At 29.7% G+C, this 16837-nt stretch overlaps 1 protein-coding gene across 26 annotated transcripts in view; it reads left to right on the forward strand.

Annotated features, from left to right (window-relative positions):
* Positions 1-42: 42 nt before the first annotated feature.
* Positions 43-16837, forward strand: part of LOC139525374 (MORN repeat-containing protein 1-like) — a 42195-nt gene continuing 25400 nt past the window's right edge. For 19 of the 26 annotated variants that reach the window (XM_071320648.1, XM_071320647.1, XM_071320652.1 and 16 more), the window contains exons 1-5: positions 12617-12909; positions 14541-14612; positions 15270-15479; positions 15807-15894; positions 16358-16381. In XM_071320648.1, coding sequence (XP_071176749.1) covers positions 12714-12909; positions 14541-14612; positions 15270-15479; positions 15807-15894; positions 16358-16381 — 590 coding nt within the window. In that variant the 5' untranslated portion in view covers positions 12617-12713. Of the gene's footprint in view, positions 182-12616; positions 12910-14540; positions 14613-15269; positions 15480-15806; positions 15895-16357; positions 16382-16837 lie in introns of those variants that run through there. The other 7 variants (XM_071320665.1, XM_071320670.1, XM_071320671.1 and 4 more) reach the window with 3 other exon arrangements.

Genomic DNA, 16837 nt, shown 5'->3' on the forward strand with positions numbered 1-16837 from the left:
TTAGATATACCACTTTAAGTTTCTCGGAACGTACTTGGATCCTTCTTACAGTCAGGCGATGACGATTGGATTCCGAGTAGTGTTGTCAAAGAAAACAACATGGCGACACAAGTACCACCAGCGCGAGCACTTTTTAGAAGTCATACATATTTTGGAGAAAAGCACAAAGCACTCAGAAATGGTTTGTTGATACAGCTTATCGACTTATATTTGTCTATTTGTTTGGTTAAACGTACCAACACTTTTCATACTCGACATGGCCCGTCATAGGCTTTAATTTTTAAATAGGGGTCTCACTAATTAGCGACAACAAGCGTCAAGAAGCGACAACAAGCGTCAACAAGCGACAAGAAGCGACAACAAGAATTATTTTAGCGACAACAAGCGACAAGAAGACTATTTAGCGACAAGAAAACATTTTTTTTTATTAGATATAAAGAAATTTGTATTAAATGTTTTTTTTTTAAATATACGTGCAGATATGTCTAATTGAAATGTTTTATTATATAGATAGACGAAGAAATGAAACTAAGGTTCACTGTATTTTTGCCCTTTTTGAAGTTGTAATTTTAGCATTTTTAATACGTTTCCGTTGGCAAGGTTTACGTGCATGCCTTTTCTTTCTCCGATCTAATCTGCCATAGAGCTATTGTGCATTGAAAATGGTTTACTGAGGAGCTTAGCTCAAAGTCTCCATGTCCATAAAGTGCGCCATTGACAAGACTTTCTTGCAACTTTATTTCTTTGTGAATTTTATTAATTTAAAACTCTTAAAAGAGTTTTAAAAAAACAAATTATAAGATAAATAATATGTTCTAAAACACAAGGAAAAGTAATCTCATAATACAATAATTAAACGTAATACTGGCTGTTATTCATAATAGATGATAAAATATTATGTAAATAATGTTTTATTTTTTTCTATCAATTTTAACTTTCTTGTCGCTAAAATTATTTTCTTTTGCATATTCTTTTAATATTTATTGCAATAATTAATTTTAATAAAAAAAAAAAAGTTTTCTTGTCGCTAAATAGTTTCTTGTCGCTTGTTGTCGCTAAAATAATTCTTGTTGTCGCTTCTTGTCGCTTGTTGACGCTTGTTGTCGCTAAAATTCTTGTTGTCGCTAATTAGTGAGACCGTTAAATAGTCATCGTTTACATATCATATTCATAATAAAAAAAACTTTTGCCAATCATTGTGACCATAATTACGTTTATTCATATATATATATTTGATTGTTCTGCACAGATGATTTGCATTATTTTTAAATTGGATTCATGTAAGCTAAGACTACTAAGCACCTGACTATTTGATCTACCCCTTAAATTGTTATTTTGCTTGGTTTGTAAAATATGTTTTACCTTGTACTCTACATTTATATACACTTTATCCCTATAAATTGTCTGCCAATACTAGACATCACAAATATTCCAGTAACATTTTGAAGTCACAATAGACAGAAGGAATTATAGTTATCACATACCATTGTAAACTATAGTCGCCGTCAGCTGAAATTCGTAGCGGTTATCGGTAAAAATAATCTAAACTATCAATCGCGTTCACTCAAGATATAGTTTTTCATATTCCATTCATAAATCGCATAAAGAAAAACCACTACTGACCTACCTTTTAAGTGATCACACTGTAATAATCCTGACCTGCACATTTTCCAGAATATTTTCCATTGTAATTCCGCCATCTTCGTTTCTATGAGGATCATTTGTTTACATATGACATTCGTCACTGTACGCAGATTCCTGAAATGTTCCTTTCATTGATGTGATAAGGTTTCCCGCGCTTTATGCAAATTTTATGAAACTGAACTCCACGGAAACACTTCCGGTAAAAACAATGACTGATTCCACCATTCAAAATCGTCTATGAAAAAGTGAAGGTCAGGATTATTACAGTGTGATCACTTAAAAGGTAGGTCAGTAGTGGTTTTTCTTTATGCGATTTATGAATGGAATGTGAAAAACTATATCTCGAGTGAACGCGATTGATAGTTTAGATTATTTTTACCGATAACCGCTACGAATTTCAGCTGACGGCGACTATAGTACCAATGTCAAGTCGTACCACTAAAAAAGAACTTGTACCAATGCAAACTTGTACCACTGCAAACTCGTACCAACTTATTTAAATGGCGTTTAATGATGTATATATATTTTGAATTCACTCAATACCTCTTTTAAAAGTCTGTAAAATGTATATAATTTTTATTAAGTAGGTTTATTACATAGTACAAGTTTACAATACACCTTATCGCTATTTGTTCACCATTACTGGATATCACACAGGTTCCTGTAAAATAAAGACGTCATAAAACAAAATAGATGAAGTAGCAATGAAAAAGTTATTGTTGTAGGCATCAAAAGTTCAAGCGGCCGGGTCAGTCGGGATTAGCGATAAGGTGTATGGTACAAGTAAACTTGCTTCTGTCCAAACAATAATGACATCTGGCAAGGCTATTTAAATTTAATTTTTTTCTGGGGCATCCAGACGTCATAACTATTTTGACTACAATAGACAATGATAAAAAATTTGATTGTTGTATGACATCAATACACTTATCAGGAACATACTTATATCCACATATCATTGTTAGATATACTGTTCCCATAATAAGTTAAGTTCAAGTGTGGTATATTCTTGGGCCAGCTGCCAAGTTTCGCAGATTCCCAACTATATATCCAGTGATCAGGGTTTTTAGCACAAGCTTGAATTATTGTTATTGAATATTCATCCATAAGGCAAAAGTATAAAGGTAATGAATTCAATGATAACAATTATTAACAAATCAACATAGCTGTCTAACATTAGTCACTTAATTTGGTCTTTGAATCCAAAATAAAAGAGATAATTAAGGAGTAGGTTCATTAAGACCCCTTTTTGGCCCCAAAATATTGCAGTTTTACAAAATCGTGAAAATGTAATCTTTTAGCTATTTACTGGAAAGTAGAATGCTTCTGCTACATAAATATGGGCTGTTGTTGACAATACAATGCACATTTATCCGTACTAGCATCATTAAGTCATGCTAAATTACCGAAATCTTCATAATTTTAGCATTTTAGTTAAATGTTAGACGGTTTCTGTCTTAAATGAAAGTGGCTGCATACGTGTTCATTCATAATATTGAAATGTAAGTTGTATTTGATGATAATAGATAACATATATAAAGATTGAGGATGAACACGGATGCGGCCACTTTCATTTTTGACAAAAAAACATCTGAAAAGTGACGTTTTTGAGCATATTTGATAGATTTCTCATATTTAAGCTTAAATCGGAGCGTTTTTAATGACTAAATCAGTTAAAATTTTCACATTAACTAATCAAATCAATTGAAATAGACAAGTGTTTAAAAAGTGTCCAAAATCTTTCGTAAGATGAATCTGAAATTTGAGGCCAAAATAGGCCCTTACCGGACCTACTCCTTTGATCTTTTGCTTATTTTTGGATGCATTTATATGTGATTCGAGCTTGGTAAGTTGATTATTACCAAAGATTTAAGAATTATTTAAAATTGCTCTTTCTTTTTTCATTGTTTTTTTTTAATCGTATTCCAATTTTTGGAATTGTGACCAAATCATATGAAAACGTAAGAATAAACTGATTATGGTTCATTCTTTATACATGTGATAAGTGTTCTTGTTTTAGTAAACTACTCATTGAAATGATTGTGTAAGTTTATGTTTTGATAAACTATTTGTTGTGTTTACAATTAAAGGGTTAATGGATAATAGAAATGACAGCTAATCTTTACCGGTTGATTGATCTCAGTGAAAGACAGATTACCCTAGGCCTGCTGTGACAAATTATTATGAGATTTAATTGTAATTTTAGTTTTTAAAAACCTTTTAATGCAGGTATAATCTGTAATAATGCATTGAGTCAAACGAAGGTGGAATTATACACTTGTAAGTAGCTAGCCTCCAATAAATGAGAAAATCTTACCAATTAATAGTTAAGAGTTGTTTCCCTTTACATTGTTTTTTCTCTGAAATAAGTTTATTTTTACTTTTGACAAAAAAACATTTTATCCATTCATTTTACAAATTAACCTAGATGGTAATTCTTGAATGAATTCAATGATAACTTTTGAAATTTTGAAAATAGTAAAATCTACTACAAATGTATGTTGGTAAAATAAATAATAAATATTTTGCCTATTTTTTTTATCTGATTATTTAAGATTTTGTTGATGAGATGTAATTCTTGATTAGCATATATATATAGTGTAGGCAAATGTAGAATAAAACACAGGAAATATGCAAAGATGTTTGTTTTTTATTGATTTACTATTTGTATACATTGTATATACATTTTTGTACATGTATGCATTTTTATCGCTATTTTGCAAAATTTTCCTTTGATTAACTGACTGATAATTTCCTTTCTCAGTGGAGTAGAGTGATACAATGTATGAAAGAAACTATTGCTAAAAAACAAGGGCACACATGCTTGTTGTAAATGAAATTAACAATACATGTATCGTCATAGATAAAATAACAATAAACAGATTATCAATATTGATCATCAGACATCTCAACTTGGCTCGAGTGAGAAAATCAATCTTGTTGAGATCACCAACAATAATCTATAAACATATATATATATACGAACAAAGCCACGCTAGAAAAGAAAACAACATTTAAGTTGTTCTCCAGTGTCTATACATTTTGTAATTATAAAAGACATGGGTCTGTTCTTCTGTTTACTAGTAGTACACCAGTGCTACATGATGATTGATGTAGGTCTGTACATTTGAGGTTGTCCTGTTTAAATTTTCTATGTCTGCTAATGACAAACCAAACTGTAACAGTCCTTTTTTTGTTTGATTCTTTTCAAAAATTTATCAGTACAAATACTTCGTTGGATTCAGAGTTCACCACTAAATTTTACTTCCCATCAAAGTTTTTGTGCTTTTTTTCATACTAACTTACTTACATATGATTTTTGTAGAGCTTGCAACATGATAGATGGATTTTTATTTTGTAATAGATGTGTAAATAAGCATTCAATTAATAAACTCAACTTTTATGTATTTTGTTTTTATTCTGTTCACAAATTACCACATGATATGAGAGGATTAGTGAAGTATATATTTTGTACTCCTACTTTGTTCTTCAGTTTGTCAGCCCAACAAATTTTGCAAAATGACTACATATTTGGTCGATTGTCTACATGTAGACAGTAATGAGATGAAATGTGTTTTTCAGGTCAATTCAAATTTCTAAAACATTTTGGAATATTTAATGCAGCTAGCAGTCATAACAACTAGAATATGTAGATCTTTTTCAAATTCTGTTCAAATGACAATTTCACAAAGAGCCAGATAAAATGTTGACATTTGACCAGAGATTGTGAAACCTTTCTCTTGTTCATTTTGCAGGCAGATCTGTGATATCAAGTAATGGCTGTAAAAAATGTACATGCTATAAACAATATGTAAATCACCATGCAGGGAAAATAAACACTTACATCAGTTTAATTGTTGTGATTTTAGGACATTCTGTAAAATTCAAAGGTTTTTGAAGGTGAAATCTATCCTGTTGTAATTTTTGCATAAATAGAAAAAAATGGATATTTTTACTTTTATTGCAAATTGTTGAGTCTGGTACTTTGTGGTATTAATATCAATTTGTTTACTGTATTAATAGCTTTGAAACAAGAGTCTTGTTTCATTAAAAAGATGTTCTTTTATTTTTCATGTTTTTCAATGTTTGGTAAAGTACAAAACCTTGTGTGACATAGTTCTATGAAACCTTCTTAGAAGTCATCATTGAAATGAATTAAAGTAACTGTTATTTACATACATTTATAATCTTAGCAAAAAGAATAGGACATTTCATGATCAGTTAATCTCAATTATTTTAGAACACACATTACCCAAAACAATTTTATTTGTCAGTAATACATTTTTTGTAATAAGGTAAACATAAAATGACTCATTTGTAAATACTTTTTTGTGCCTTGTTCTCTTTATTATTTCTTAGCATCAGTCTTTTTATTCATTGTGTGGAATTTTTAGAATTTTAGGTGTAATACCACCAAATCATGGTACGTCACATCAGGTTGTATACGAAAGTAGGTCTAAAAAAATATTCCCTTGAATTTGACAGTTGTAGGTAATTAATCCTACATTTTATTGCAGTAAAAATATTTCTGTGTCATAAAAATATGTCTTGGGCAGTTGGGTATTTCAAACACACCATTATTTTTTATTTGGGATTTCTATAGAAAATTTTGTAATCTTGAGGTTACATGGTGACTAAACCTTGTATACAGATAAAATAAGGGGAGACATTTGATTGGTTAACTTCCAATGATGGTTATTTTCTTATATGCAATGAAATGTTATGTGAATTTTTTTCTATAGTACTGGACAGGATAAAACTTTACTCATGCCAAGTATTTCTATATTGAAACAAAGATAAATTCTGCACATTTTTTTGAAAAGTGCAAATTTAACAAAGACTAATAGGGGAAAATCAATGGTGGTATTACACCTTTAGGCAAATTCACCATTTAAATTAATTTACTGTCTTTTCATGGCTGTATTGTTGTATTGATATGTGAATTCAGGTTTACACAAGATGATCCTGCGTACCAAGCAAATTGGCCACTATTGCTAAAAGTAAAACATAGGGGTTAAATGAAAATATTTTTCATTGTCCATAGAATCTAAAGAATTAATGATCTACCTGCTTGTCATTTTGACCATAACTGTCAGACATCTACATGTACTTATACCTAGTTATTCCCGTTTAATGATGATCTATATCTTCTTTTTTTTTTAATTTCTGCTATCATCTTAGTAAAATTAATAGAGTATAAATATACAGGCAAAAATGACCAGCATGAATAGATCTACAAATGAGATTACTGTTTACAGGAGTTAATGTTCTTAAACGATGAATATTTCCTATGGCTTTTTTTCTACAAATTAGACTGGAAATAGACTATTTGAAGGTGTTATTAACAGTAAAAGAGGCTGTGTATGGGGTTTATTTTGGCTGAAACTGTAACCATCTGAAAGAATAAGCAGGATAAAATGTACAAATAAGTAAAAACGGTTGAAATTGTCAATTGTCCATTGATAAAGTAGTTTTTGCCCTTGATTTTTTTTAACCCAGTTTTGTATTCACACAGTATAGAAACTGTCGTAGATAGAAAGAAACTGTAAATACATGTAGCAAGCAAACATTATCAGCAAGATAAGATGTACAAAAAAGTCGATATACTCCAAATCAACATGGGAGTCCTTATAGGAGTTATTGCCCTTAAAAGACAATTTTACCCTTTTTTATAGAGAAAATAAAAAGCAAATGTTTACTGCAAAGCTGAACACCAGACCAGATCTCTATTTTTTTCAAACTGAGGAAATATTCACTTGTCACCTTATTGGAGATGTTGCCCCTGAAAGACTTATGTTACCCATTCTAGTGTTTTTTTGCAGAACCTATATATACACAAATAGATAATAACAAATTGGAGTCAAATTGAAAAGATTAACAAATAAGTCAACATAGCTGAAATCATCATTGGATTCTTTATAGAAGTTATTGCCCTTCAAAGACTATTTTTGTCTTGCCTTGACAGAGTCAAAAAGTGAGACATAGGTATGCTGTTTCCTGCGGGGTTGGCATTTCAATAAAGATTATTTGGCCCCGCTCCCTTAGTCACAGTCAATTGACTTCTTAAATTTGATGAAGTTTTCATGTTTTAGTTTGTGATTTGGTCAGTTCAAAAGGGAACCGTGAGTGGTAAGCTAATGTTACTGTGGATTCATTTATTTTTTTGGTTTGAGGAAAACTTGCATATTCATGGATATTTAATTTAGTGGTTTTGACAAAGTATGTATATATTCCTTTAGAAAATTTGCAATTCGTTGAATATTTAAATTCGTGGTTTCCCGGTACCCACGAAATCCACGAAAATTGGTATCCAACGAATAATAATGAATCCACAGTAATTGGTATTCAGTTGTTAGGCAATAGCACATCTCAATTTTATGGAGAATATTTGGCCCCGATCTTTCAGTCATGGTCTATCGAAACTTTTGCTTCGTTTACATGTATTAGTTTGTGGTAAGATAAGTTTAAGATGAAATTACAAAAAGGCGAGACATATCTCTAATATAACAGTTTATTTATGAATTTTTTTATCTATTTTTATGTTTTTGCAAACTTTAGTAGATAGATTATAAACTGCAAACACAAAAAAAAATTCAGCGTTGCAAGATTTACTAATATTTAAAGTCAACATGATCAATATCATCAGTATATAATCTTTATAGGAATTATGACCCCTGAAAGACTATTTACTCCTTGGGGCATTTAGTTATGCAAAATATACTGTAAATTCAGAAATTATTGCAAGGTTTTTGTTATTGTGAAAAATGAGACAGAGTTGTCAACGCAATAATTTAAATTCGCATTTGAAATTTTTTATATGAATTAAACAGGATTTTTCTCAAAATCGTAAAAATGAAAATCACATTTAAGTCTAAATTGACGAAATCACAATAATAAATGCACACAATAATTTCTGAATTTACAGCAGTAAATTCTTGCCTCAATATATCTCATATTGTACATCCATTGTCATTCACAACTATACACAAGACTGTCACACTGTTGTTGAATGAAAAAAAAATACAAGTTAAGATAGTTGTTCTTTCGAATTCACTTATACTAAAATGTGATGAATAACATAAAAAAGAAGATGTGGTATGATTGCCAATGAGACAACTATCCACAAAAGACCAAAATGACACAGACATTAACAACTATAGGTCACTGTATGGCCTTCAACAATGAGCAAAGCCCATACCACATAGTCAGCTATAAAAGGCCCCGATAAGACAATGTAAAACAATTCAAACAAGTAACTAACGGCCTTATTTATGTAAAAAAATGAACGAAAAACAAATAAGTAACACATAAACAAATGACAACCACTGAATATACAGGCTCCTGACTCGGGACAGGCACATACATAAATAATGTGGCGGGGTTAAACATGTTAGCGGGATCCCAACCCTCCCCCTAACCTGGGACAGTGGTATAACAGTACGACATAAGAACGAAATAAAAATCAGTTGAAAAAGGCTTAACTCATCAGATGGAAAAAAATATAAGTGGACGTGGACGGGTACTTATACATTCCGACACAAAAAGACACAATGAACAGATCTGAGAGTAATTCATTTTAGTCTCTGTTTAAGAACCTTTATGTGCAGGATTAATTGTAGGATTAGTTGGGGTCAAAAGGCACTCCATAATTATTGGTAGGGGTGGGTGGGGTTATAATAAGGCTTTCATAGGTAAAAACTTTTATGTAATTCCGAAATTTTCAAGGGGCCTCATATTTATTTATACCGAAATCCAAGAGTGTTAATCCTTTACTATTATTGGGTAGATATTTAAAAACATAAACATTGTTTGACCATACTAAGTACCTACCAAAAATTGAAATAGCTTTCACACTGAGTTTGCCTTTATCCTCATTGTTATTAACTAACCTAATCTCTTCTGCCAAATATCTGTTTGCTGGTAAAATTCCATTTTTTGTAGTTTGTATTCTAGTAAATTTGCTGATAGTTTTAAACATGTTAAAGAATCTACAATGATTCAGTTATTTTTATGGTTTATATTCCTCTGTTTAACAAACCTTTAAGAGTTCCTATGACATTTAATATCATTGTTCCGTCTTTTTTTCCTATCTATACAACTGAAGGTCATGGAACTCAAAAACATGATGTGCCTCTCCTCACTAAATCTGCAAAAATTTAAGTATCCCATAAATAATGATGAAACCGTATCATATTGGGACAAATATAATTACATGCTGCATGATATTCCATAGTCGAATGCTAAACTAGTAGTGTAGGTGCATGCTCTTTCAGTACATATACTAAGTGCATATGATATGGCATATTTATTGGAGAAAAGGATTACTTCCAGTGAATTTATTATTAACCAAAAGAACAATCGGTTTAAATCTTTGATACAAGCTTGTTGCTTGAAATAATAATGTTTAAAAATCTGATCAAATAATACTTTTATCCATAACATATGTAGTTGGTATCCAAGACTTACTATTGGTCATGATGACCCAAGTTAATTTAAGTTTAGATATAATATATGAAAGGAACATGACAATTGTATTGATTTCATTTAATTTCTGACTTCAATGGCTTGATACGATAAAAGAGCTGTGAAAAATAGGTACTCACTTTTATTATAACTATTATATGGTTGTATAATATAGAGGGGTAAGAAATGGTCTAATATCTTGAAAATTGGTTAGATTATGAAAATCTGAGATAAAAAATCTGAGAATCTCATAAAGATCAGCTGCCTGTCATCAGTATAAACTAAAATTGTAAAATGACTCATCACAGGAGTTATTGCCCCTAAAACATGCTTTTAACTCATTTCTTTTGGCTGTATGTTGTCTGTCAACATGTGCAGCATTGAAAGATCTAGGTAATATGTCTTAAGCCATTTAAGTTTACTGATCATTGGAGTTATAGCCCTTTTAAAGACACTTTTTCACATTTTAATGTTTTTGGCCTTTATTTGGAAAACTAATTTTTCCATTTTAATGTTTTTGGCCTTTTTTTGGAAAACTTTCCCATTTTAATGTTTTTGGCCTTTATTTGGAAAACTATTTTTTCCCATTTTAATGTTTTTGGCCTTTATGTTGAAAACTATTTTATATCTCTAATAGATCAACAGAAAATTTAAAAGCAAAAAATGATCAGCATTACAGGATCTACAAATTAGTCACATGACTGAAATATTTATTGGTTACAGATAGCAGTTAATGCCGTTTATACACATTTTTTACACATTTTTATACCCTTACTTGAAAGGAGGGGTTTTTCTGGTTGCACTTTGTCCTTACTTTCCCCATAGTTTTTCAGTTTGTTCCTCCCTCTGTCACAGGAAATTTGTGTCATACTTTCCTAAGGAATTATGAACCAGAGCTTCCTGAAATTTGGATGTAAGCTTGATGTAAATAAGTTATATTTTTCTAACAAATACTTATGTTCTCTTAAACACAATGGCCAGGTTTATCATTCTTTTCAGGTTTGTAGCAGGGTTCCAACTTGGCTTTACAGTAATAATGCACTCATCCTTGTTCTGTAATTTAAATACATGTATATGAATATTTATCTAGTGTTAGAATTAGATTCACTAAAAGCTTTTTGAATTTATTATAAGAACGTTTTAAGACTCTTAGTATAATGTCATCAACTTTTTGTGTATTCAAAGTTTGTAAAATCATTTTAATGTTATTGTTTATGTGTTTACTTTATAGAGAAAGTCAGATGACTTCATTATTTTAAAGATCAATATTTTATAATATAAGTATAAATCTTCATCTTATCCCGTTGTTCAAAAATGACGGGAAAAGGCAATATTATTGACCTGAATCACAATAAGTCAATATCGTTGTTATGATTTAAATGGCAAAACTTGTAATGTAAGTACTGCAGTGTTTAATATCTTGTATTAATTACTCTGCGATAAGAGGAAAATCATTTGTAAAGGGGACAAAAGTGTTGAAAAAGATTAAATGTCTTTCATATAGAAATAAGAATGATCACAAAGGTTAGCATAATTTAGTCAATATTATCATAATACCTGATTAAACTTTCAACAGTTCAGAGGCTCATTAGGAGAAGGTTAACATATTAACATGTCAATTAGATGATGGAGGTTCTAATATAACAAAAAGTCCTAATTTAGACTCATACATTTTATTATAAAAATTGTTAACTTGCATGTATAACTATTGAGTCACTTTGCTCTTGTTATTCAAAAGTTAATGCAAATTTCATGACTCCACCTAAACATTATCTTGAAATGTTTTTTAGTTATTTGATAATTTGAATGATTTTTTTTTTTTTTTTTTTTTTTTTTAAATATATAAAAGAGTGATTTAAATCATTAAGATTAATTTCATGTTTATTTCAATAAAAAAAATATTTTTTCCAATGGGAAATAGGCTGAGTTTTCAATGGAAAGATATTTATAAAAAAATATTTAAGAAATACTTTGAACAGACAACAAGCTTTAACCCATTGGTGACCTTCAGCTGTTATCTGCTCTATGGTCAGGTTGTTGTTTCTTTGACCCATTCCTCATTTCCATTCTCAATGTGTAATTTTTTTGTCTTCAGTTTTAACAGTTTCAAGTGTCTTCAAAATCCAAGAATATCAAAAATATGGATCTTTGATTATATTACTAATATTATGGAGCCCCATTACCTACTCCCATATCCTAGTTAAATCCTCATTTGATTACAAATATGGACTTTATTATATTTCACTATGTACCTGTGAACCATATATCATTACTGCCAAAGAAATTAAATACTTTTTCAACACGAATATTAATATAAAATAAAAACTGTTATAGATAAAAGTACACATGCATTGGATATAGAACATGACTTATATATTTTATTAAATTTTTAAATCAGTGCTTGTTGTATAGGACATTATTAGATTTAATTTTGGATTATGAATTAGGTTTTGTGGTAATTCTTTTTTTCACTGCATTGAACAAGACTAAGCTGATCAGAAGTTAGGATATACATAGATATTAATATATTTTGTTTGCTTCGCGCCACTGTGTCGTCTGTGGAAATGTGTGCAATGGTTTAACGTTGGTCTTACATTAATTCCACAATGACATCAGTTCTAGCACTTTACCGTAATCATGATGCACTTATGAATATGTCATCTAATCAACAACCTACGCTTATATTACGCAAACTTAGTGTGGATGAATATGTCTTACCTAAAATTCATACCAAGAAAATTAAGAGAGTAAATTCTGAAAGGAAACCATTTAGTGTTAATCCATTTCCCAAACTTGGGACAGGTAAGAAAAATTTAATTCTCTACAAAAAAAACAAAATTGATGTTATTTTTTGAGGAATTATTTCTGTTTACAATATTGTTAAAACTCGCTTAAATCATTGGTCTTTGATATTTTGAATGATTGAAACTGTTTTGGTTATGGTAGTTTTCCACAAACTTTTGGTCATATCAGCTTGAAACCTCGTGCTCATGTTCATTTGAATGAGTACGTTATTTGGACTTTGACCCTAATTTAGAGGTTCCCTCAATATTGAAATGTGATAGTGTGACTGTCTTATAGACACAAATTCTTGCTCATTGCATCTTCAAAGTTACATGACTATTTGAATTTTATGAAGAGATTGTATGTCAGACTACTTTACAGCTACTTTAAAAGGAAGCTTCTATATATTGCACTGGCTGTAATAATCAAGATGGATCCATTCATCAGAGTTAAAATAGTAAATTCATAAATATAGGTCAAAGTGACCTACATTTTATAAGAGGATACTGATCTACCCTAAGATGAACCCTTAAATTGTTAATATGTCTATCACCAATAAAACATGATGATGTATGTTGAATGGCAATAATTTCATATGTGTTTGATAAATCATAACTTCCTAAGATTCTAATGCAAAATTTTAATACATGATAAGAAACAATGTCAAAAATGAGTAATCCCCCTTTATAAATATTACATATAAGTGTATTATCAAATATGTTATAATTAGGTATTCATTTCTAAATAATTCAGGATTAAGAATTAAGGTACTGTATACTTGTGAAAATGTTATATATCACCTTTAAAAGATTGAATAACATGCTTAATTGTCAATCAAATAACAAAGAAATAGCACTTGTAAGCTAATCATGCATGTCCAATTGACATTAAGATGCAGAACTATTTTCTTACATAGTTAATTCTTTAATTTGAAGTGTTATTGAGGGAAATGTATCTATGGCACCTTACTTCAATAAATGAAAAACAAGAATGACCCTCCTTTAAACGAACTTTTTGTAAATTTAAATATTTTTTTTTCTGATTTAAAAAAAAGGTCTTGTTATAATATAAGTCAATCCTCTTCTCTTTTTTATTAAATATGTATTTTGATTGGTTAATAAGGTACTAAATGGTTATTGATATTAGATGAATGTGAATTTTCATTAATGAAACTTGATACAATTTGTACTGTCAAATATTTTGCATCATAAATTTTTGTAAAAGCATCAAAATAATTACTGAATTTACAGAAGTGATTTAAAAAAAGAAATAATTTATTTGTTTGAATTTTTTTTTTAGATCTAAGTACAAAGATAGATCTAAAAAGTAATGAACATTGATAAACAGTTTACATATCTGGCAGGGTTGAAATAACCTTGACATCATTTTCATAATCATTAACAAGGTTAATTTTTATATGTTTCCTTGATTGAAACCTTGATCTAAAAGACTTGTCTTCTTTTACTTTAGGGGTCTTATTATATTAAGCTATACTAAACTATCCTTTACCCTAACCAGAAGAGGGGTGTGTTGAATAATTGAAGGAATCTCATGTGCACAGATTGACACAATTTTTCATTATTTTACTTCTGCTTTTTAGATTTGATCTTTGCCTTTAAAGTTAAATCAATTTGTTTGTTTTTTTCCAGGACATGGTGTATATGTGTTTGAAAACCAATATTTTAAATATGAAGGAGAATGGGTGAAAGGAAAGAAGCATGGTAAATATTAATTGTGTCACTTAGTATTCCCTTATATTAATGTGTGAAACAAATAGAGATTGTTAAATATTCCTTTTGTAGTTTTATCCCCACTCCATAATCTGACAGGTTTCACCTTACCTTGGCCTCATTTTCATGAAGTTGACCAATGAATCATGATAATAAGGTCAAGGTAAGGTAAAATATTTTTGAGGTTACACAGTTTTCTTAAAAAGTATAACCATGACCTAATTTTCATGGATTTTCATTTTAATGTTAACTTCATATAATGTCTGTTGTAAAAAACATTGATCTATTAACATTAAATTCAAGAATGAACAGTAAAACAAACATGACATCTCAGTATGTATAAAAAAGAAGATGTGTTGTCTCATTGATTGCCAATGAGACAACTGTCCACAAGAGACCAAAATGACACAGAAATTAACAATTATAGGTCACTGTACAGCCTCCAACAAATAGCAAATCCCATACTGCATTGTCAGCTATAGAAGGCTCTAAAATGACAATGTAAAACAATTCAAACAAGAAAACTAAAGGCCTAATTTATTTAAAAAAAGGAACAAAAAATAATGTGCAAACTTGTGTAGCTAATGTCAAGCTCTAAACTATACTGATTATTTTGTGTATATGTATACATGTATATTGTTTTTTTAGGGTTTGGTAAATTACTGTTAAAAGATGGAACATATTATGAAGGACAATTTAACCAAGGGGAGATTACTGGCACAGGATTTAAGTTTTTTTCAGAAACAAAATGTAAATACAAAGGCCAATTTTTAAAAGGTGAAATGCATGGGAGAGGAATCATGGAATTCCCTGACAGCTCGGAATATGAAGGAAACTTTGTGCACAATAGAAAAAATGGTATGTTTAAAATCTTAAACTAGAAGTGTGCCAAATTATTTTTTTACATTATCAATTATATAATTGATGCTAGTATTTAAATTCAAGGTTTTGTATTGTGTTACATTTACTTCATAGTTCGATTTAAGAAAAAAGATGAGGTTTTCTTAGGTCCATGTTGTAGTTTATGGACCAAACATAAATTGTATTGAATCTAGAATTCCTAAGTATAGTCACAAAGTCTTTACATTACAATATCTGAAACAAAATATATTCCTGCGTTTTGTTCTCTTTAACAGCTAAGAAAGAGAATCTGTGTCATATGAACACTATCTACTTTTATTTTAGGCTATGGTGTAATGAGAACCCCATTAACACAGTATGATGGAGGTTATCAGGGAAATATGAGGCATGGGGAAGGAAGAATGGTCTATGCGTAAGTTGTTCTGTAATCCAACTTAGGTTTTTGATATCTGGCAATTGAATTCATATTATTTTATATGTAATATTAATGTAGACCATTGACCTTAAAGTTGAAAGATTTTTTTTTAATTCTAGATTTATGCATTAAATTTTTAATTTTTGTTTTTGTATATACATATATAATTTATAATTGTATTTTTTGTATAAACATATATAGTTTTCAATTGCTTATTATGGAGTTTTTCGTATTGTAATGTATCCCAATTTCTACACCACTGTCATGAATAATCTCTTCCTTTTCCTTGTGCAAGTTTAAGTAATATTTATTTTGTATATTTGAAAAATGTATATTATTTAAAATTTATAAAAATGATTTTGTCAAGAACAATCCATGTCTTGCTATAATAATTGTAATTAAATAAGTTGTATATTGATTTGTGTTGTTTACAGCAATAAGTAATATAACCTGTTTGTAGGCCTATGAGATATGATAAAACCAGGTATTTTTTTAATTTTCACATCTTTATAGCTTTATAAGACGATTTCACTGCTATTATTTTTCTGGCTTTGTGGTTTGTTATCTTTATCATAGCATGATGTTACTTACAGCATATTTTTGAGATGCAATTGAACTATTTTGAAGTTCTGTGTTTGCTAGCCGACAATTTTTATCTGCAGAGAGTTATAGATTCAGTTAAACTAATTTTATTGTTCATTTGCCTCAAATCAAGACAACCTTACATTTCCCCGGTTTCTATATGATTGTTAAAGAGACAACTATCAACCAGAGACAAACAATTGAGAATGCCTTCAACAAGGAGCAAAATCCTATATTTATATTAAGCTTTAAAGTTTGACCAAATAATAAGCAATTCAAAAGAGAAATCAAACAACCTGATTTATGCAAAAAGTGATATAAAGAAAAATAGATACAGGAGACAACAACCAACTTGAAC

This window comes from Mytilus edulis, chromosome 5, assembly GCF_963676685.1.
Source record: "Mytilus edulis chromosome 5, xbMytEdul2.2, whole genome shotgun sequence".
Lineage (NCBI taxonomy): Eukaryota > Metazoa > Mollusca > Bivalvia > Mytilida > Mytilidae > Mytilus > Mytilus edulis.